The sequence below is a fragment of the Centroberyx gerrardi genome, chromosome 9 (genome assembly GCF_048128805.1).
Source record: "Centroberyx gerrardi isolate f3 chromosome 9, fCenGer3.hap1.cur.20231027, whole genome shotgun sequence".
Classification (NCBI taxonomy): Eukaryota; Metazoa; Chordata; class Actinopteri; order Beryciformes; family Berycidae; genus Centroberyx; species Centroberyx gerrardi.
The window spans coordinates 17,494,269-17,508,645 of NC_136005.1; the positions used below are offsets into that span (position 1 = coordinate 17,494,269).

Genomic DNA, 14,377 nt, shown 5'->3' on the forward strand with positions numbered 1-14,377 from the left:
ATGATTAAGTTACCCTTATGACACAAGTAGGGTTGCACATCATCTGTATCATAAATGTAGCTCATCTCATACTGCAGTTGTCCCCTAAAACCGTCAAATCCATACACTGAATACCAGCGAGCTACATCTGCAGTTAATATAACATCTTTACTGTCGAAACAGCTCCTTTTTGTCAATAAATTTGAAAAAATGTTATGATGTCGTACCATTTTACTGCAGTGTAAACATGCACACACATACACACTGAATGAGAAAGAAGAGAGAGGCTGAACAGAGGTATTTTGATCATGTGTTCACGTTCTGTTCTGCCAGGAAAGCAATTTGTAAACAAAATTTGCCTGGGTTCATTCACAGTTCAGCCTGAATCTGGAAACATAACACATAACTTCTTAACGAAGCCAACTCCTGAAATGGAGTTTCAGCAGCATTGTTTACTTGTTGTTTTCACTCCAAAGCCTCCAAAGTAAGTGGTAAGGAAGTTGGGATATATTGACATTTTACAGATGTAAAGTCAGTATTATATCCTGGGTGAGAGAGCAAGAGAGATGAGGCAGACTGCAGTCAAAACCCTCCAGCTCTGGCAAAGCAGCTGTGCTTTCTCCGACGTAGACACAACAAGCGAGGGTCATGGAGATCACCACTGATGGCTGTATTCCCAGACCCTCATCCACTGCTGTCCGGAAATAACCGCTGACATACTTGGCTCCCATTTAGACACCTCACAAACTGATATACCTATTTATTTATATACCTATTTCTCTTTCATTCATGCTGCATTCAAGCTTCCCACTCATTCTATCACTTGAGTCCACCGACATGCCACTTCTGTTCAGTTCCCCTACTCTACTATAGTCATTTTGTGTAGATTTTCATATAGACATGTAATCTTGTGTCTCATGTTTATCAGCAAAATGTAGCCATGTCCTGGTTCCTCTAAAAACATTAATACAGCCATCATTTGCATGGTTAATATATTTTGCCTGGAAGATGCCTCTCATTTTTTCCTGGGAATAGCAGTGTATAACTCATATTCAGGACATGAGGTATTCTGCAAGACTGATTGAACAAAGCAGAGGACCAAAGACAAGTATGGCTGGATAAGTCCGTTCTAGTGATTAAAATTGCAGGGCGTTTTTTTTTTTAAAGAAAGAACAACATGTAGGAGATTCTTAATCCAAGTCTTAAATCCAAGGAAAACAGCTGAGCAGTGTTTGATCCTGTGTTGAGGCATTCTGGGCTGATATGCTGATCCCACATCTGAGAAAATGAATGAGCTGGAATGAATGAGTTCAGTCAGGGAGACAGACACAAGATGCCAGACAGTGCAAACCGCTCACAATTCCTCTTTCCCATAACCGATATTTGGCCCAGCGCTGCATGTGAGTCCCTGCAGCCTCTGTATTAGCCTTACATCTCAACTATTACACAGGTAGATGCTTGTCTCTGGGCGTACGTTTTATATTATCTCACCTTATACATTAGAAGAGGGGTGCATGCATTCATTAAGTCAGAAGCCTCAGCAGGGAGTCATTCTCATTGAACTATAAATACCACTTAGCACTGTTTGCTTTGCATTTCAAGATGACAGCTGCACGTGACGAGGAAACTATATGTGTCAACCATGTGTCGCCTCTAAGTATATGCTGGTTTGATATAATTGCCATCTAGCGATCTCATACAAAGTAAGGGACTGGCTTATGATTACTGAGTTATCTACATGGTTATTACTATTAAATGATTCCTCTAGCTGGAAGCACACTGATATTTAGTAGTCGCAGACAGAAATAGAGCAGATCATCAGTGACAGAATAAGGTCTCTCCACCTCCACATTAACCTTTGCCATATAACTGAGGAAACTACAGTGTAATGAGCAAATATTCATTTGAGTAAGACAGAAACTCAGTCATCCACTGAGTTAATCAAATAAGCCAAACACTATTCAACACAGGATGTTCAATAGGACTCTCTCCATGCAACCCATTAAGTACTTTTATAGATTTAAGTGTAAATATACTGTAAATGTGCAATACCATCCCAATAAACCATATCACCCCAGCGGCTGAGCGTTAAAGCTGACTGTTCCTGCAACAAAGATTACCAGCTTTTGTCTGCTCAAGTTAGCCCTTTGTTGTCATACCATTACTCAAAGATGACGACATACACCATCTCTCCCGTCTCTCCTTTGTCCGCGCCAGGCTTTGCAAAGGTTGCACTTCTGGTGTGGACATTAGTTAGTCCACAGGAAGGGCTTAGGCTGCCACCTCTGCTGATTCTGGCCCCGTCAGCTGGGATTTAGTTAAACACTCATTCAGCAAATGTGAATGAAGCTCAGTCTAGGCTGTCAAGTCTGCGTACAGAGGTGAAAGCAAAGATTAACCTATGCAGGCATATGACAAAGTAACACAGGAATCCTCAAAGTTCCATCACGCACCAAGAATGAAGGGTGCAAATATTTAATGTATTCGTTGGCTATACAGTGACAAATAGGCAGAATAATGGTTTTGTGAGTCCTACCAGTTGCAAAGATGGATGTATTTGCAATGAGTGTAAAAGCTATCCTCTTTGAACCTAATTAAAGCTTTGTCAAAATAAAGATTACACTGAAGCTCTTGAAAGAAACCCTGAGCCAGATATCCGACCTGTTTTTGTCTGAACTATTTGTTCTTGCTGGGCTTGATGTGACCTATAGGAGTGTCACAGACTAAATAAACCAAATTTGAGATTCTTAGAGGACATTCACATGCAGCAGCTATAGACTTCAGCCAGAGAATAAGCTGAGACACTGACAATCCCCCTCCACCTCTATCTCCATCTCCACCTACAGTGCACCAGTAATCAAGCCTTGCCATCTGACCTTGTGTGATGATGATGATAATACTTTATTGTCAGATCCAGTCTGAAATTTTTCTTGCATCACAGTAGCTCCATTTGCAACATCACAGAAAAGACAAAAATTAAGACAGGACACAAAGATATATACATTCAACATATCATTACAATCACCAAAGACAAGTGAAAGTGTGAATAACAGAAGCAGTGTGATGCTTCTGTAGGACAGTTAACATAATCTGTGTCATTTATAAATGTCTTAATCTGTTGTCAGCTCTAAAAATGAAGTTGTAAAAAGCCAGTGAAAAATGTGTCAAAATATACTTTTGACCTCCATTCACTGAGATGTCTTTGACTAATGACTGCTTTGGACAGTCAGTATGGGAAGAGTGTTTTGTGGTTAATATTGCAGGTAATTTATAGACCGCATATAATGCTTTTATATGCTTTTATAAGCTTTTATATGCTAAATCTCTGACATAATTTTCTCCCTATTGAAAAAAACAAATCACTATAATATTCCAATAGGGATTTGCATAGGGAGTCTGTGGCACTCAATAGTGTTTTTTTTAGTGACCTTAATGTACATTATCGTATTTTTTTAATCTCCTATGATATCATTACAATATTCCTATAATACTTGGTGGTATTTGTGTAGTGTCCTCCCTAAATGTGTTACAGGATCACTGTAGTTCTCTCCCCTAAGGGCTCTGAAGCCAACACAGCAGCTTCAGCCGCAGTCCGGATCCAGGGAAGCCTGCGATGCCGCTCCAGGTTTTAGCATTGTCTTTTTTTAAAACCACCTCTACTTTGGAGCAGTGGAAAACATACTAGCAATAGGCAGCAGATGACCGGAGCAGCAGCGAGGAGCACAACAGTCCTCTCTAACTATGCATATGCCTACCAGCGTTAGAGAGTGAAAGGATGGGGGGCATCAACAGTTGAATTTAGGAGAACTGGATCAGGGGGCGGGGGGCGAGAAGTGCTTTTCTACTCACTCTTGGGTCAGTTTTATTGGATTTATTCCCGGGTCCAGATCAACATGCCATTTGCCAAACGAGTCGTGGAACCTCAGTTACTGTGCAGGCACCAAATCCCAAACGTAGAGGGTTTGCTTTTCGAGGATCTGTGCTCCATCAGTAATGTGGCTCTGTCTCGGACCCTGCGGCAGCTCTCGGACCTGGCGAGGCATGCCTGCTCCATATTCCAGGAGCTGGAAAACGACCTCATGTCCACCAACCAGCGGGTCAGGGGGCTGCAGAGCAAGATTAACAAACTCCAGCAGACCGGCTCCGAGTTGGACCCCAAACAGGAGGCAGTGCGTGAGTACTTCACTCCGCTTTACGTTCACTTTTCCCGGAGCTGCCTGCGCACTCCAGTCGGTCCAAAGTAAAGCGCATGTGGAAAACAAACTGGCAAACTTGCCTCTTTTCAACTGAGAAAGTTACGAAAAACAACTACCAGAACAAAACTATGGGTCCCATAGGAATAGTATATGATACCACAGGAGATCAAAGCAAATACCATCAAGATAGGTCACTGTAAACTCACTATTGAGCGCCACAGAAACACTAAATCACTAAAGAAATATTATAGCGGTACAATAGGAGATTAAAAACTATCATAAAGTACGATAAAGCTCACTATAAACTCACTATTGAGCACCGTCAGCACAGTCCCGGTAGAAATATTGTTGGATTATCCAGATTTTTCGTCAGGGAGACTGTATGCAATTTCTATATTCTAAACAATTTCTGGGCTCTGTACAATTTAGATGTCAATCTATGTTACAATTTTGGAAACAGGCAAAAAAGCGACTCAGTTATTCCATAAAGGGAGACATGCGCTGCTGTTTTCATCCCTTCCCATGCTGAGGGGCGTGTTGCAGCCTGGCTGTTCCGTGTCCATGTTAGGCGCTTATAACGTTGCTATTATTTGTGAGAGAGAAGCTTTCTCTCTTGCAGTTGCAACCTACTTTGCAGACTGGACAACGTCATGGGTTTATAACCGCTTAGGACTTATTATAGGTAACTTTGTCCATGACGCATATCGGTACTGGCGGGAAGCAGTTTATCTAGCAGTGTTTCTCCCATCCATTTTTGTCAAAGCACTGATTTTGCTTAAACATTTAAACGCTGAGGATTGTAAATAGGCCTGTTTTCTAACTTGTAACGGCAGAGTGAGATGTGATAAGCACGAGGGCTGCTTATTCTTGATCTATATATTGAGCAGACTTCCAGGTGCCTCTATTGTAAAGGATTTGATACAGAGGTTAAGGTGATGATCAAACTGTAACACTGTGTTGAAGTGTGTAAGTCACCTTATATAGCCTACTTGGTGAAGTGGTTAAAACAGCCAACAGTGTTTCTTAGTTGTTGTAGTTGAGTCACTTCATGTGCTGAACCTTGCTTGGCTGGCAGTAAGAATTCATGACCCTGATAACACAGCATGTGGCCATTGACTGGCTCTTCTAATCTGTCCCCCTGAGTTGCTGGGGGTGATGTTTGATTTTGGCGTGTGTGTGTGTGGTTGTGTGTGTGTGTGTGTGTGTGTTTATGTATCCACCCACTATCCAGGAAGCACTTATGAATTGTGCCCCCCCCCCCCCCCCCCCCCCCGCCCTACCCTCAGATTTGTCCACCCAGGCAAAACTTCTCCAGCTTGGACCCCACAGGATTTGCCCTGCTTAGTTTAGACTCTGCAAGCCCTTGCATGTTCGTCAAGCTCTCCTTCCTGTGGTCTGTGAATGGGCTAGTTTGCCTAAGGGTATTTATCTGCTGCATGCATAACGGCCACAACCCAAATACAGACCTGACTCTTCTTAAAAAGCTTTTGGTTTGCCCCTGACCAGGTAAAGGCTTTCCTGGTTCATCATTTTTACCTTATTTAAATTTTGAGTTATCAATTTCAATTCACCATTACTGTTGCAGGCAGTATTCCTAATTCCTTTTGCTTTAAGTGCAGTCAGAATAGTTTTGCAAGTACACTCCTCTCTGGGCTGGGATGGAGGACAAAGTTTTAAGGTATGACTTAAAGTGACACAGTATCTCATTTCTCATGAGGTAATCATACTTTTATTTTGACCCCCTGAATCTCCAGACAGCTCTCTTCCATGTGAATCAGTCTGGGAAGCTATACTTTGATGACGCCAACACTGAGAATCAATCATGATAAAGTTAATATCGTTCAGATTGCAGCCCCACCTTTTGCAATAAAGCGCTCATAGCTCAGTTTGTTGTTTGAGCTTGTCTGTGTCACTAACCCCACTGCAAGGAGTTGATGGCAAAGGCCAAAATTTGAATTCAAATGATTTACCAACTAATTCATCATCATACTTCTCCAGCTCAGAGTGAGTATGATTGCATGAACTGATAGACCAAATCTGTCATGCCAGCCCTCGCTGTAAGGGAGATCTTGCTTGCTAGGTTACCAGATAACCCCTTTGCCTGGAAAAGCCTAATTACTCTTAATTGTGCTTTTTATATTAATGGTGTCAGGGGCGCCCTTAAACAACAGAGCCCTCCCTAATCTGAATGACAATTAGTGTAAATGGAGCAGTTGAAGGCACTGAGAGCACAGTGGGTGGGGGTGGGTGGGGTTTTTATGATGTGGCTGTGACTCGTCCACAGGATGACTGCTGAAGGACACAGCTGCTGCTTCGCCATGTTGGATTAAGCAGAATTAGTTATTGACCCATTGGTCAGGTATCACAAGCACTGTCCCCTCCCCTACTAGCGACCCTGTCTTTTGTTTTTGTAAGTAGTTAGTCTGATAGTTCATGGCACCAGTCAGCCACTACTCGCTTTGGTGAGTAATATAGTAACTACTTGGCTTTTCCCTCTGCGGTGATATTTGTACGCAGGCATTTTGTTAATGCAGGGCATGATGCTGACACAATTAGGTCAAACGACGTGGTTTGCTGGAAATGCAGAGTTTTCTGTTCACTTTCCCATCGCATATCAAGCTTTCCACACTCTATAAACAATCCTAGATATCTCTGAGCTGTACTTACATCAACAGGTTGATCTACAGACACTTAAGTGATGCCTCTACATGATTGATTGACTGACATGGCTATTTCGACAGGGGAATCCCATTGAGAACAATGTAAGGGATCCTTTTTAACAAACAGTACACAATTTAAAAACATTTCAGTAAGGGGAAAATCTTTGATCCAAAACCACAGAGACGATGCAGACACACTCTCTCTCTCTCTCTCTCATCCTCCACCTCACACACACAAACACACACACACACACACATGCACACACACACACACCAGGCGCCTGGCGTGGATCCCTCACCCCTATGTTTGGACAGCTATCCTGTGACACCCCATCAATGTCTGTGTTGGACTCCCATCAGACCTATTCAACCAGACCAGGCACTAGATAAAGCGTAGTCCTAGGTTAGAGCACTCTGGTGGGTTTTAAGTTACGCTGGCTGAGTGTGGAGGGGGAGCCATAATACTTGTGGCGGCAAGTGGCCTTCTCTGGCGTTCTTGTCCAGGAGCACATGGCTGGCAGTTCACCACATTCCTTGCGCAGGCCGCGCCAGATACTGTCTCAGAATAGTGAATCAAGAAGCGCAGAGGTCTCGTAGCTCCAGAGGGGAAAACCGGTTCTGAACACAAACGCATACAATAACCCAGCCTCACCTTTCTCCCACAGTGCCATGTCATGCCCTCGCTGCTCATTATGGATACAGGGAGCATCAGTAACGCCAGGATAATGCATTTGTGTTGTTGCAAACTGTGCAGAGTCCTACGCAAGGATCTTGTGACTCAAACATACTGAGTTGAAACTGATAAGACATGGTTATTGGTTGTGGCATTGCAAGTAAGTGCAACTCTGATTCACTGACAAAATGTTATGAAAACTAAAACTTTGTGGAGAGACAGCAGAAAATGTGGCAAAACAACATTGGTTTTAGTTCATACCTGCATTTTCAACACATTTTAACGCATACATTGCCTTCATTGCAATGCAATGCATCTGCAGTGGAATGATGCAGTGGTAATAGAACATCTGATTTGAAATGAATGAACTACCATTGAAGAGTAAAGCATTCAGTGCATTAAGTGTGATCTCAGCATCAATAATACTCAATTAGAGTATAGATGTAGCCTGTTTCACTCATTTCCAGCTCACATTAAGTACATACAGTATATTTACAGATTTGTAGGCAGTGTCTACTACAGGTTATTACAACACCAAGAAAAATGGCACAGGTTGCAAATGACCCCACATACAGGAACAGGCTGGTGGAAAATCCACCTAGATGCCTTGGCCTTTTATGTTAAATTGTCCCTGGTTTTAATCATTTGAGTGATCACTGAGCCGTCCAGGTACATGATCACAAATAGCACAGCTTTGACCTGTTGTCACTCAAGAAATATATCTTTTCTCATGAGAAAGTACAGTGTGTTTTTATGTTGGTACTGCTAGAGGAAATTCAGAAGAATCTGCTTTGGTTGCTACAGGTCAAAGAATCATATTGTACATATGGAGCTCCCCGCACAGCACTGCCTTTGCACATGTTGCCTATTTCTGAGCTGCTATAAGTGGTTGCAGGGCGGGCGTATATTGAAAAGCAGCATAGTGTCGGTCTGAGCTCACAAATGTCTTTACAGATCCAATGCTTTCTGCCTGTGGATGATTTTTGATCTCTGCTTATTGAATGTCACCATGAAGGAACTCCCGAATGTTTTTGTCTCGTTGAATACATTGACCAGTTTACCACACCCATTATTGACACTGGAACATTTTAATCTTCAGAACAGGATTAAAAACTGATCCAGTCAAGCATCAATTCCTGAACCTGTTTAGTGACACAGGAATAACAAGCTGGCAGAATTCATAATTTCCTCATACATTTGGGGATTTTCACGCTGAAATAATGAATAAGATCAAATTAATTAACCATCTGATTAATTCAGTGGCATTGAAATTCTGCTATTACCATGTTTGTAATTGTAAAGTGCACTGGGCCTCTTTGGTCGTTTCATCTTAAATGCTTGAATTCTAAGAAATCTGCTTACACAGTTCCTTACTTGACACACACTATTTGTTATGCAACATTTGCGAAAAGGCCAGGGCCTGCGGCTGTTATACTTTCTCACTGCTCTGCATAGTAACAGCTTAGAGGTGAGATATGATTTAAGCTTTCCACTGTGCTGCTCTGCTCTTAAACAAGCCCTGCAGTAAGACTGTGCTGCATTTATGCTCTTCAGTCTCCTTCCTCTCTGTCTCTTGGTCTCATTCTCCGTCCGCAGCAGGATGTGAGTGGAGATCCAGAGCGGGTCTACCGCCTCACTACGATGACTTTCTTACAGTTCTGCGAGCCTCAGTGGCCTGGAATTAAAGTTTCTGCGGACAGCAGCAGCACATCATCCATGCCACTATAAACTCCACTGAGGTAGCTTAGCCCAGAAAACTACATTAGCCTACTCACAGTCCTTCCCTCCCTCATTTCATTGACCCAGTCCAGCCATTACTGTGACTTTGATTTACTAAGTGAGGTTGTAACCATGAATCAATGCACACTCCATCCTGGGTCAATATCAATCAATCAACCTTCATGATAGACCATCTGATAATAGTGGAATGAAAATACACATGAATATTTGTGTCAGTCAATAAAGAGTTATTTCCTATTCAGTGACAATCTCTGGCATTTTCATGTGGTTTATCAAGTAGTTGAGTTAAATTTATGTGGTTTAACATGAGGGAAGAGATGGCTTGAAGTTGAATGTGATTATTCTTGAATTTAAGTTTTAGCTATAATTAAAAATTTGGTTGTCGCAATTCAAATTCAGTTTTCTTTGTTCAGATTGAGCTTCCTGAGACACATATCTGGGCACAGGAGACTTTTTTAACTGAATTTGAATTGGGAAAACCAAATTCGAAATTATAGCTTAAAGTTAAAATAAATGTCACATTCAATTTCAAGCCATTGCATTCAAAATTTAATTTATTCAACAAATCCATTCAGTGGTTCAATGACAAATTCAGATTTGTGCAACTTAAATACAATCTCTGCTGGCACTTGCCTCTTTCCATGAAGAGAACAAGAGAGACACAAGTCAGTCACACAGAGAAATACAGTGCATCTTGGATCACATTTTATGATAGGATCAAGAGCCTCTACTTTTCTTTCCTCTTTCATTATCAGAACTGTAAGCATATTTCTGCAGGTCCAGACAACCTGCCGTTGATATAGTGCCCCTGCTAATTATAGAGCAGATTTCAAAGGCTTGCTCGCTCATTCCTGCTCCAACCCCCCTCTTCCCAGACAGACACTGAGAAGGCCTAGACAGCCTTGATGCTGCGGCTTGTTGTTTTCATTCAAATCTCTCGCAGCTGATGTCATCCACTCTATGCACTATAATTTATTTCTGCTTGCAGGTCAATGTGGCCCTCAGCTCATATGCAGTACACTGACTTTGCATTTTTGGATGCAGAGAAGGTATGAAAAGTATCAAGACAGAATGATCCAACAGTCTTGTTCAGTATTCAACATTACAGCCAATCTTGGTAATATTGTATCAAGACTTTTTCATCGTCAGCAACAGATTTTTATATCAGAATGATTTGACGTTGAAATAAGAAGCGTAGTCTTTGCTGCAATTAGAATTGAAGGTTTCCCTCTCACTAGGCTTTGCGGACTCCATTAAGTGTGTGTGCTGCTCAGCACCTCAGCCCTTGGTGGATTGCCTGGCCTGCGATTGAAGTGGTTTCTGCTGAACCGTTCTGTCAAGTCAAGCATTCCAAAAAGCCAGTGACCAGGAAACCACAATGCTTGCTTGCACTTCTGGGACCTCGCACCCCACACATGCTCCCTAATTTGGGCTGGGTGGCTGGTGTGATTAGGGAGGGTGAGATGGAAAGAGGTGAACTGGAGTGGCTTGAGGGTGTGCTTGTTTATGAAAGGAGACGTTTTGTTAAAAAGCAAAGTTTATGTTTTTCATAGCTCTGCTTGAGGGAAATGTGTGAGTGATTACACTTGTGCATTCCTGCGGTGGGACCTTCCATGAGAGCAAGTGCTTCTGAGTATGGCCGTCTATAGATCCACCGCTCACGCTTTAACCGAAACTCCTGCTGCTGGTCTGCTGTATATTTTCAGGTAAATAGGCTAACATTTATGTTGTGAAATCGATTACGGCGTGGCTCATGTTCTTCCACAGAAAAATAACCTGGCCTCTCCACTGGAATGTACACGTGCGAAAAATTCCACGCTTGATGTTGTGATATTTATTTGCGTCTTTCGAGGTTGGACACTGGTTTGTTGTTGTTGGGTGGAGATTGTTTTTGTCCCAGCCATACTGCAGAAGTTGGAGGCCATGATAAGCTACCTCCTTGCCGTGGGGTGTGTAGGTGTCACACAAACACACACACACACTTATTAAATAACCTCCCCCTCCAGTCAGTACTCTATACGGAGTTCTGAGTGTGGGGCACAAGGCACCAGGGGACAATATAAGGCTGTCCTAAAGAAGAGGTGGGGGGCAAAGTCATTTACCCCTGACCTCAACAGCCTGCTGACCTCCCAACCCCCTTCATGCCCCTTCAAAACACAAAAGAGCAAACACAGCCCCCTCCACCCTGCTTATCACTCGGCCTCTAAAGGGTTGTATAGCCAATTAGAGTGGATTTAAAGTTTGACAATAGCCACAGGTCAGTGGACCTGCAAAACGCAGTCCCGGGCCCGGCGTGATGAGGCCTTCAGATTCAACTCGATAACTCAAAGACATCTTCCGTCCAGTTCGACACGCTTGACTACAGAGGAGCCGAGCCGTGCACAAACGCTCGGCTAGTTGCTTTTTGTCCTTTACTTCCTGCAATTGCCGTGAGTTCACACGAGTTTTAAATAACACATTTGTCAAATCCTTAATGAGCTACGGCAAGAAATATTCTTTTGAAAAGGTTCTTAATTGTTCTCTACCCCATTTTTAAACGCTGAGCAGTTATTTAATACACAGAAACAGCTTTAATTCACAAATAACTCCATAGTCCCATTCACAACCTGTGATAATCATGACCTGTGTTACCTGATACTTAACTGTTCTACTCCTCAAGATTCAGATGCAGTTCAACCAGAAACAATTTCATGCAAGTACTCCATGTAATTTCCTGCAGGGGAAAAAAAAAAAAGATTGCTGTGATCTCATCCATATTATTCAGTGTCATGAAAGACTTTCTCTTTTCTCTCTTCTTGGCTCTGGGAAGTCTGGCTCAGCCTTTTGTCTGAACACGGCCAAATGTAGCTGCTGTTGCTGGAACTTTATCTAAGACTAGGTGATTCTGTCCAAAGATCAGATAAATCTGTTTCTGACTTGACGTGAAACCAACTTTGACTCTACTTTGGGATGTTGTTTAGAATATCTCACCCAAGTAGAGTCTTTCCCATGGCAACCTGGGGAAATATTGACAGGTCAGAGGGCTGTAAAACTTTTGTGGGCCGGTCTTTGTCTCGTCTCAGCTAGCCAGCAACACTTCAGCCCACCTGCTTGAGTTTCCCCTCATAACTCTATCTTTAAATGATATGATCTCCCGCCTTGCTTTTGTGCTCCTCCACAGTCCCTCCTCCCAGGCCACCAGCACCACCACAAAGAAAGACTTAACCATTACGCAATGGAATTATTCTTGCAAAAATGTTAAGCGCACATCTTGGGATCTTTGCGGGCAGAGACCGAGAGGATAAAGTGAAAAAGTAAAATACTTATGAACTCTGCTTTTCTAACTCTACTTGAGAAAATGGCTTGTTATCTGCGGGGAGAGATTAGGAGGAAGAGACAGATAAAGGATCTCAGACGCTGACGGGAATTCGCAGCTCTAATAAAAAGAGCCTCATAATGTGTAAATCCTCCCATGCTGTTTGAAAGACGCTTCTTTTGCCAGTAGGAAGTTATGCAATGCAGTAAAGTGCACAGACAAATCTACAATCCATTAAAGTGCATGGGAAATTATAACACGTTGTTTTGAAAAGATATTCTCATCAGAAGTTAAGACAATCGTTGGGTGTGAAAAGTCCTGGATGATAGGGAGAATGTGTGTTGAAAACGACTGTGTTTTAACAGGAAGGAAGCACATGTGAATTGGAAGTCATTGCCATGCAGGTGTTTAGACTGGGATTTTGAGAGGAATGTGAACTCCCTTCACCTCGCCTCACTATAAGAGCCTGCGGATCAGCCAGGTTGACTCTTTAAAGTTGAAAGAGCCTTTTCATAAATCATCCCACCATCACACAAGAGCCTCAAAAAGAAAGCACCTGTGGATATGAGGGTGTGTATAAACGGTGTGCTCATCAGTTTAGGCTAACTCAAGTCGCTCTGCTCAATTTCTCTTCAGATTCAACATTCCTGGTGTTGATCTTTTCTTTGTTTTTTTGGGTTCAGTAGGACAGTCAGAAGGGATTTATCCAGGCAGAGAGCTATTCAGCATTATTGTTACCCTCCTTGTAATTACATTACTGCATTTCCAGTTGTAGGACTCTCAGTATCAGCAGCATTACAAAACCCTCAAAGCAACTTGGCAGATACTGGCAACATCAGTTTCACACTTTTCAAATTGGCTACTTCTCAACTTCATTCCATGAGGTTAGGCTCATAAGTTTTTGACAGCTTTTAAAAAAAAGTTTTATACATTTTGATGTCTATCTCAGATACATTAAGGTCTGTCTCTTCTCACCTCATATATGAGTAACTTGCACAGTGATTACACTGAACTGGAGCCAGAAACTCCCATTACCACCGGAACAGACAGCATTTTTGATGGAGCCTCAGTGAGAAAATATCTGTCTGCCATGTTTATTTCCTTTTCTACCGAGGAGGATTAGAGGCACTTGAAAAATGTATTTGGGTTCTGAAAATTCTGAGAAAAAAGTCAGAATTCTGAGTTGTGACTTTATTCTCAGAATTCTGAGATTAATCTCAGAATTTGAATAATTTTTTCACATGTGGCCCTAATCCTCTTCCGTACTTTTCCATAGCGTCCATGGCAAAAGGCGGTTTCTTTTATTAATCCATAGCATCCTCCGCTCTCCTCACACCACCTCTGTCGTTTCAGGGCACACTCCCTCTTCTTGGTCTTATCTGGCGCCTGCTGTGTCTGTGCCCTCCTGTGGGCCCTCACATGTCACACTGATTTACACTTTGTGCAAATAGTGGAACATACCATGTAACAGGCTAGTGGAGTGTTTGTGAACGAGCGTCACTGACCTGGATACAGAGTTGTTGGTGCTCTGCTTCTTGTCACTTCAACACCTTTCCTCGACTGAACAGCGTCACTTTCAACACAGAATCCCCACCAGGCTCAATTAAAATCTATCTCTTTTTCTGACTTTTATCATCTAAGGATTAGCTCTGTGAGCATTATGAAACAATGCCAAATCTCACCCACTAAATCAATAATTCACTGAAAGATGAAGGTGAATTTTACTTAACCTGCTCTGCTCTGAGTCCTTTCTATGTTCTCTTTTTATAGTAAGATGTCATACCAGATGTTCATAATTTTAATGCTCCAGTAAACACTGGTGGTGGCATGGTGG

At 42.4% G+C, this 14,377-nt stretch overlaps 1 protein-coding gene across 1 annotated transcript in view; it reads left to right on the top strand.

Moving 5' to 3' along the window:
- The first annotated feature begins 3,844 nt into the window (after positions 1-3,844).
- Positions 3,845-14,377, top strand: part of nhsa (Nance-Horan syndrome a (congenital cataracts and dental anomalies)) — a 60,284-nt gene continuing 49,751 nt past the window's right edge. The window contains exon 1 of the mRNA XM_071912837.2: positions 3,845-4,152. Coding sequence (XP_071768938.2) covers positions 3,873-4,152 — 280 coding nt within the window. The 5' untranslated portion in view covers positions 3,845-3,872. The remainder of the gene's footprint in view (positions 4,153-14,377) is intronic.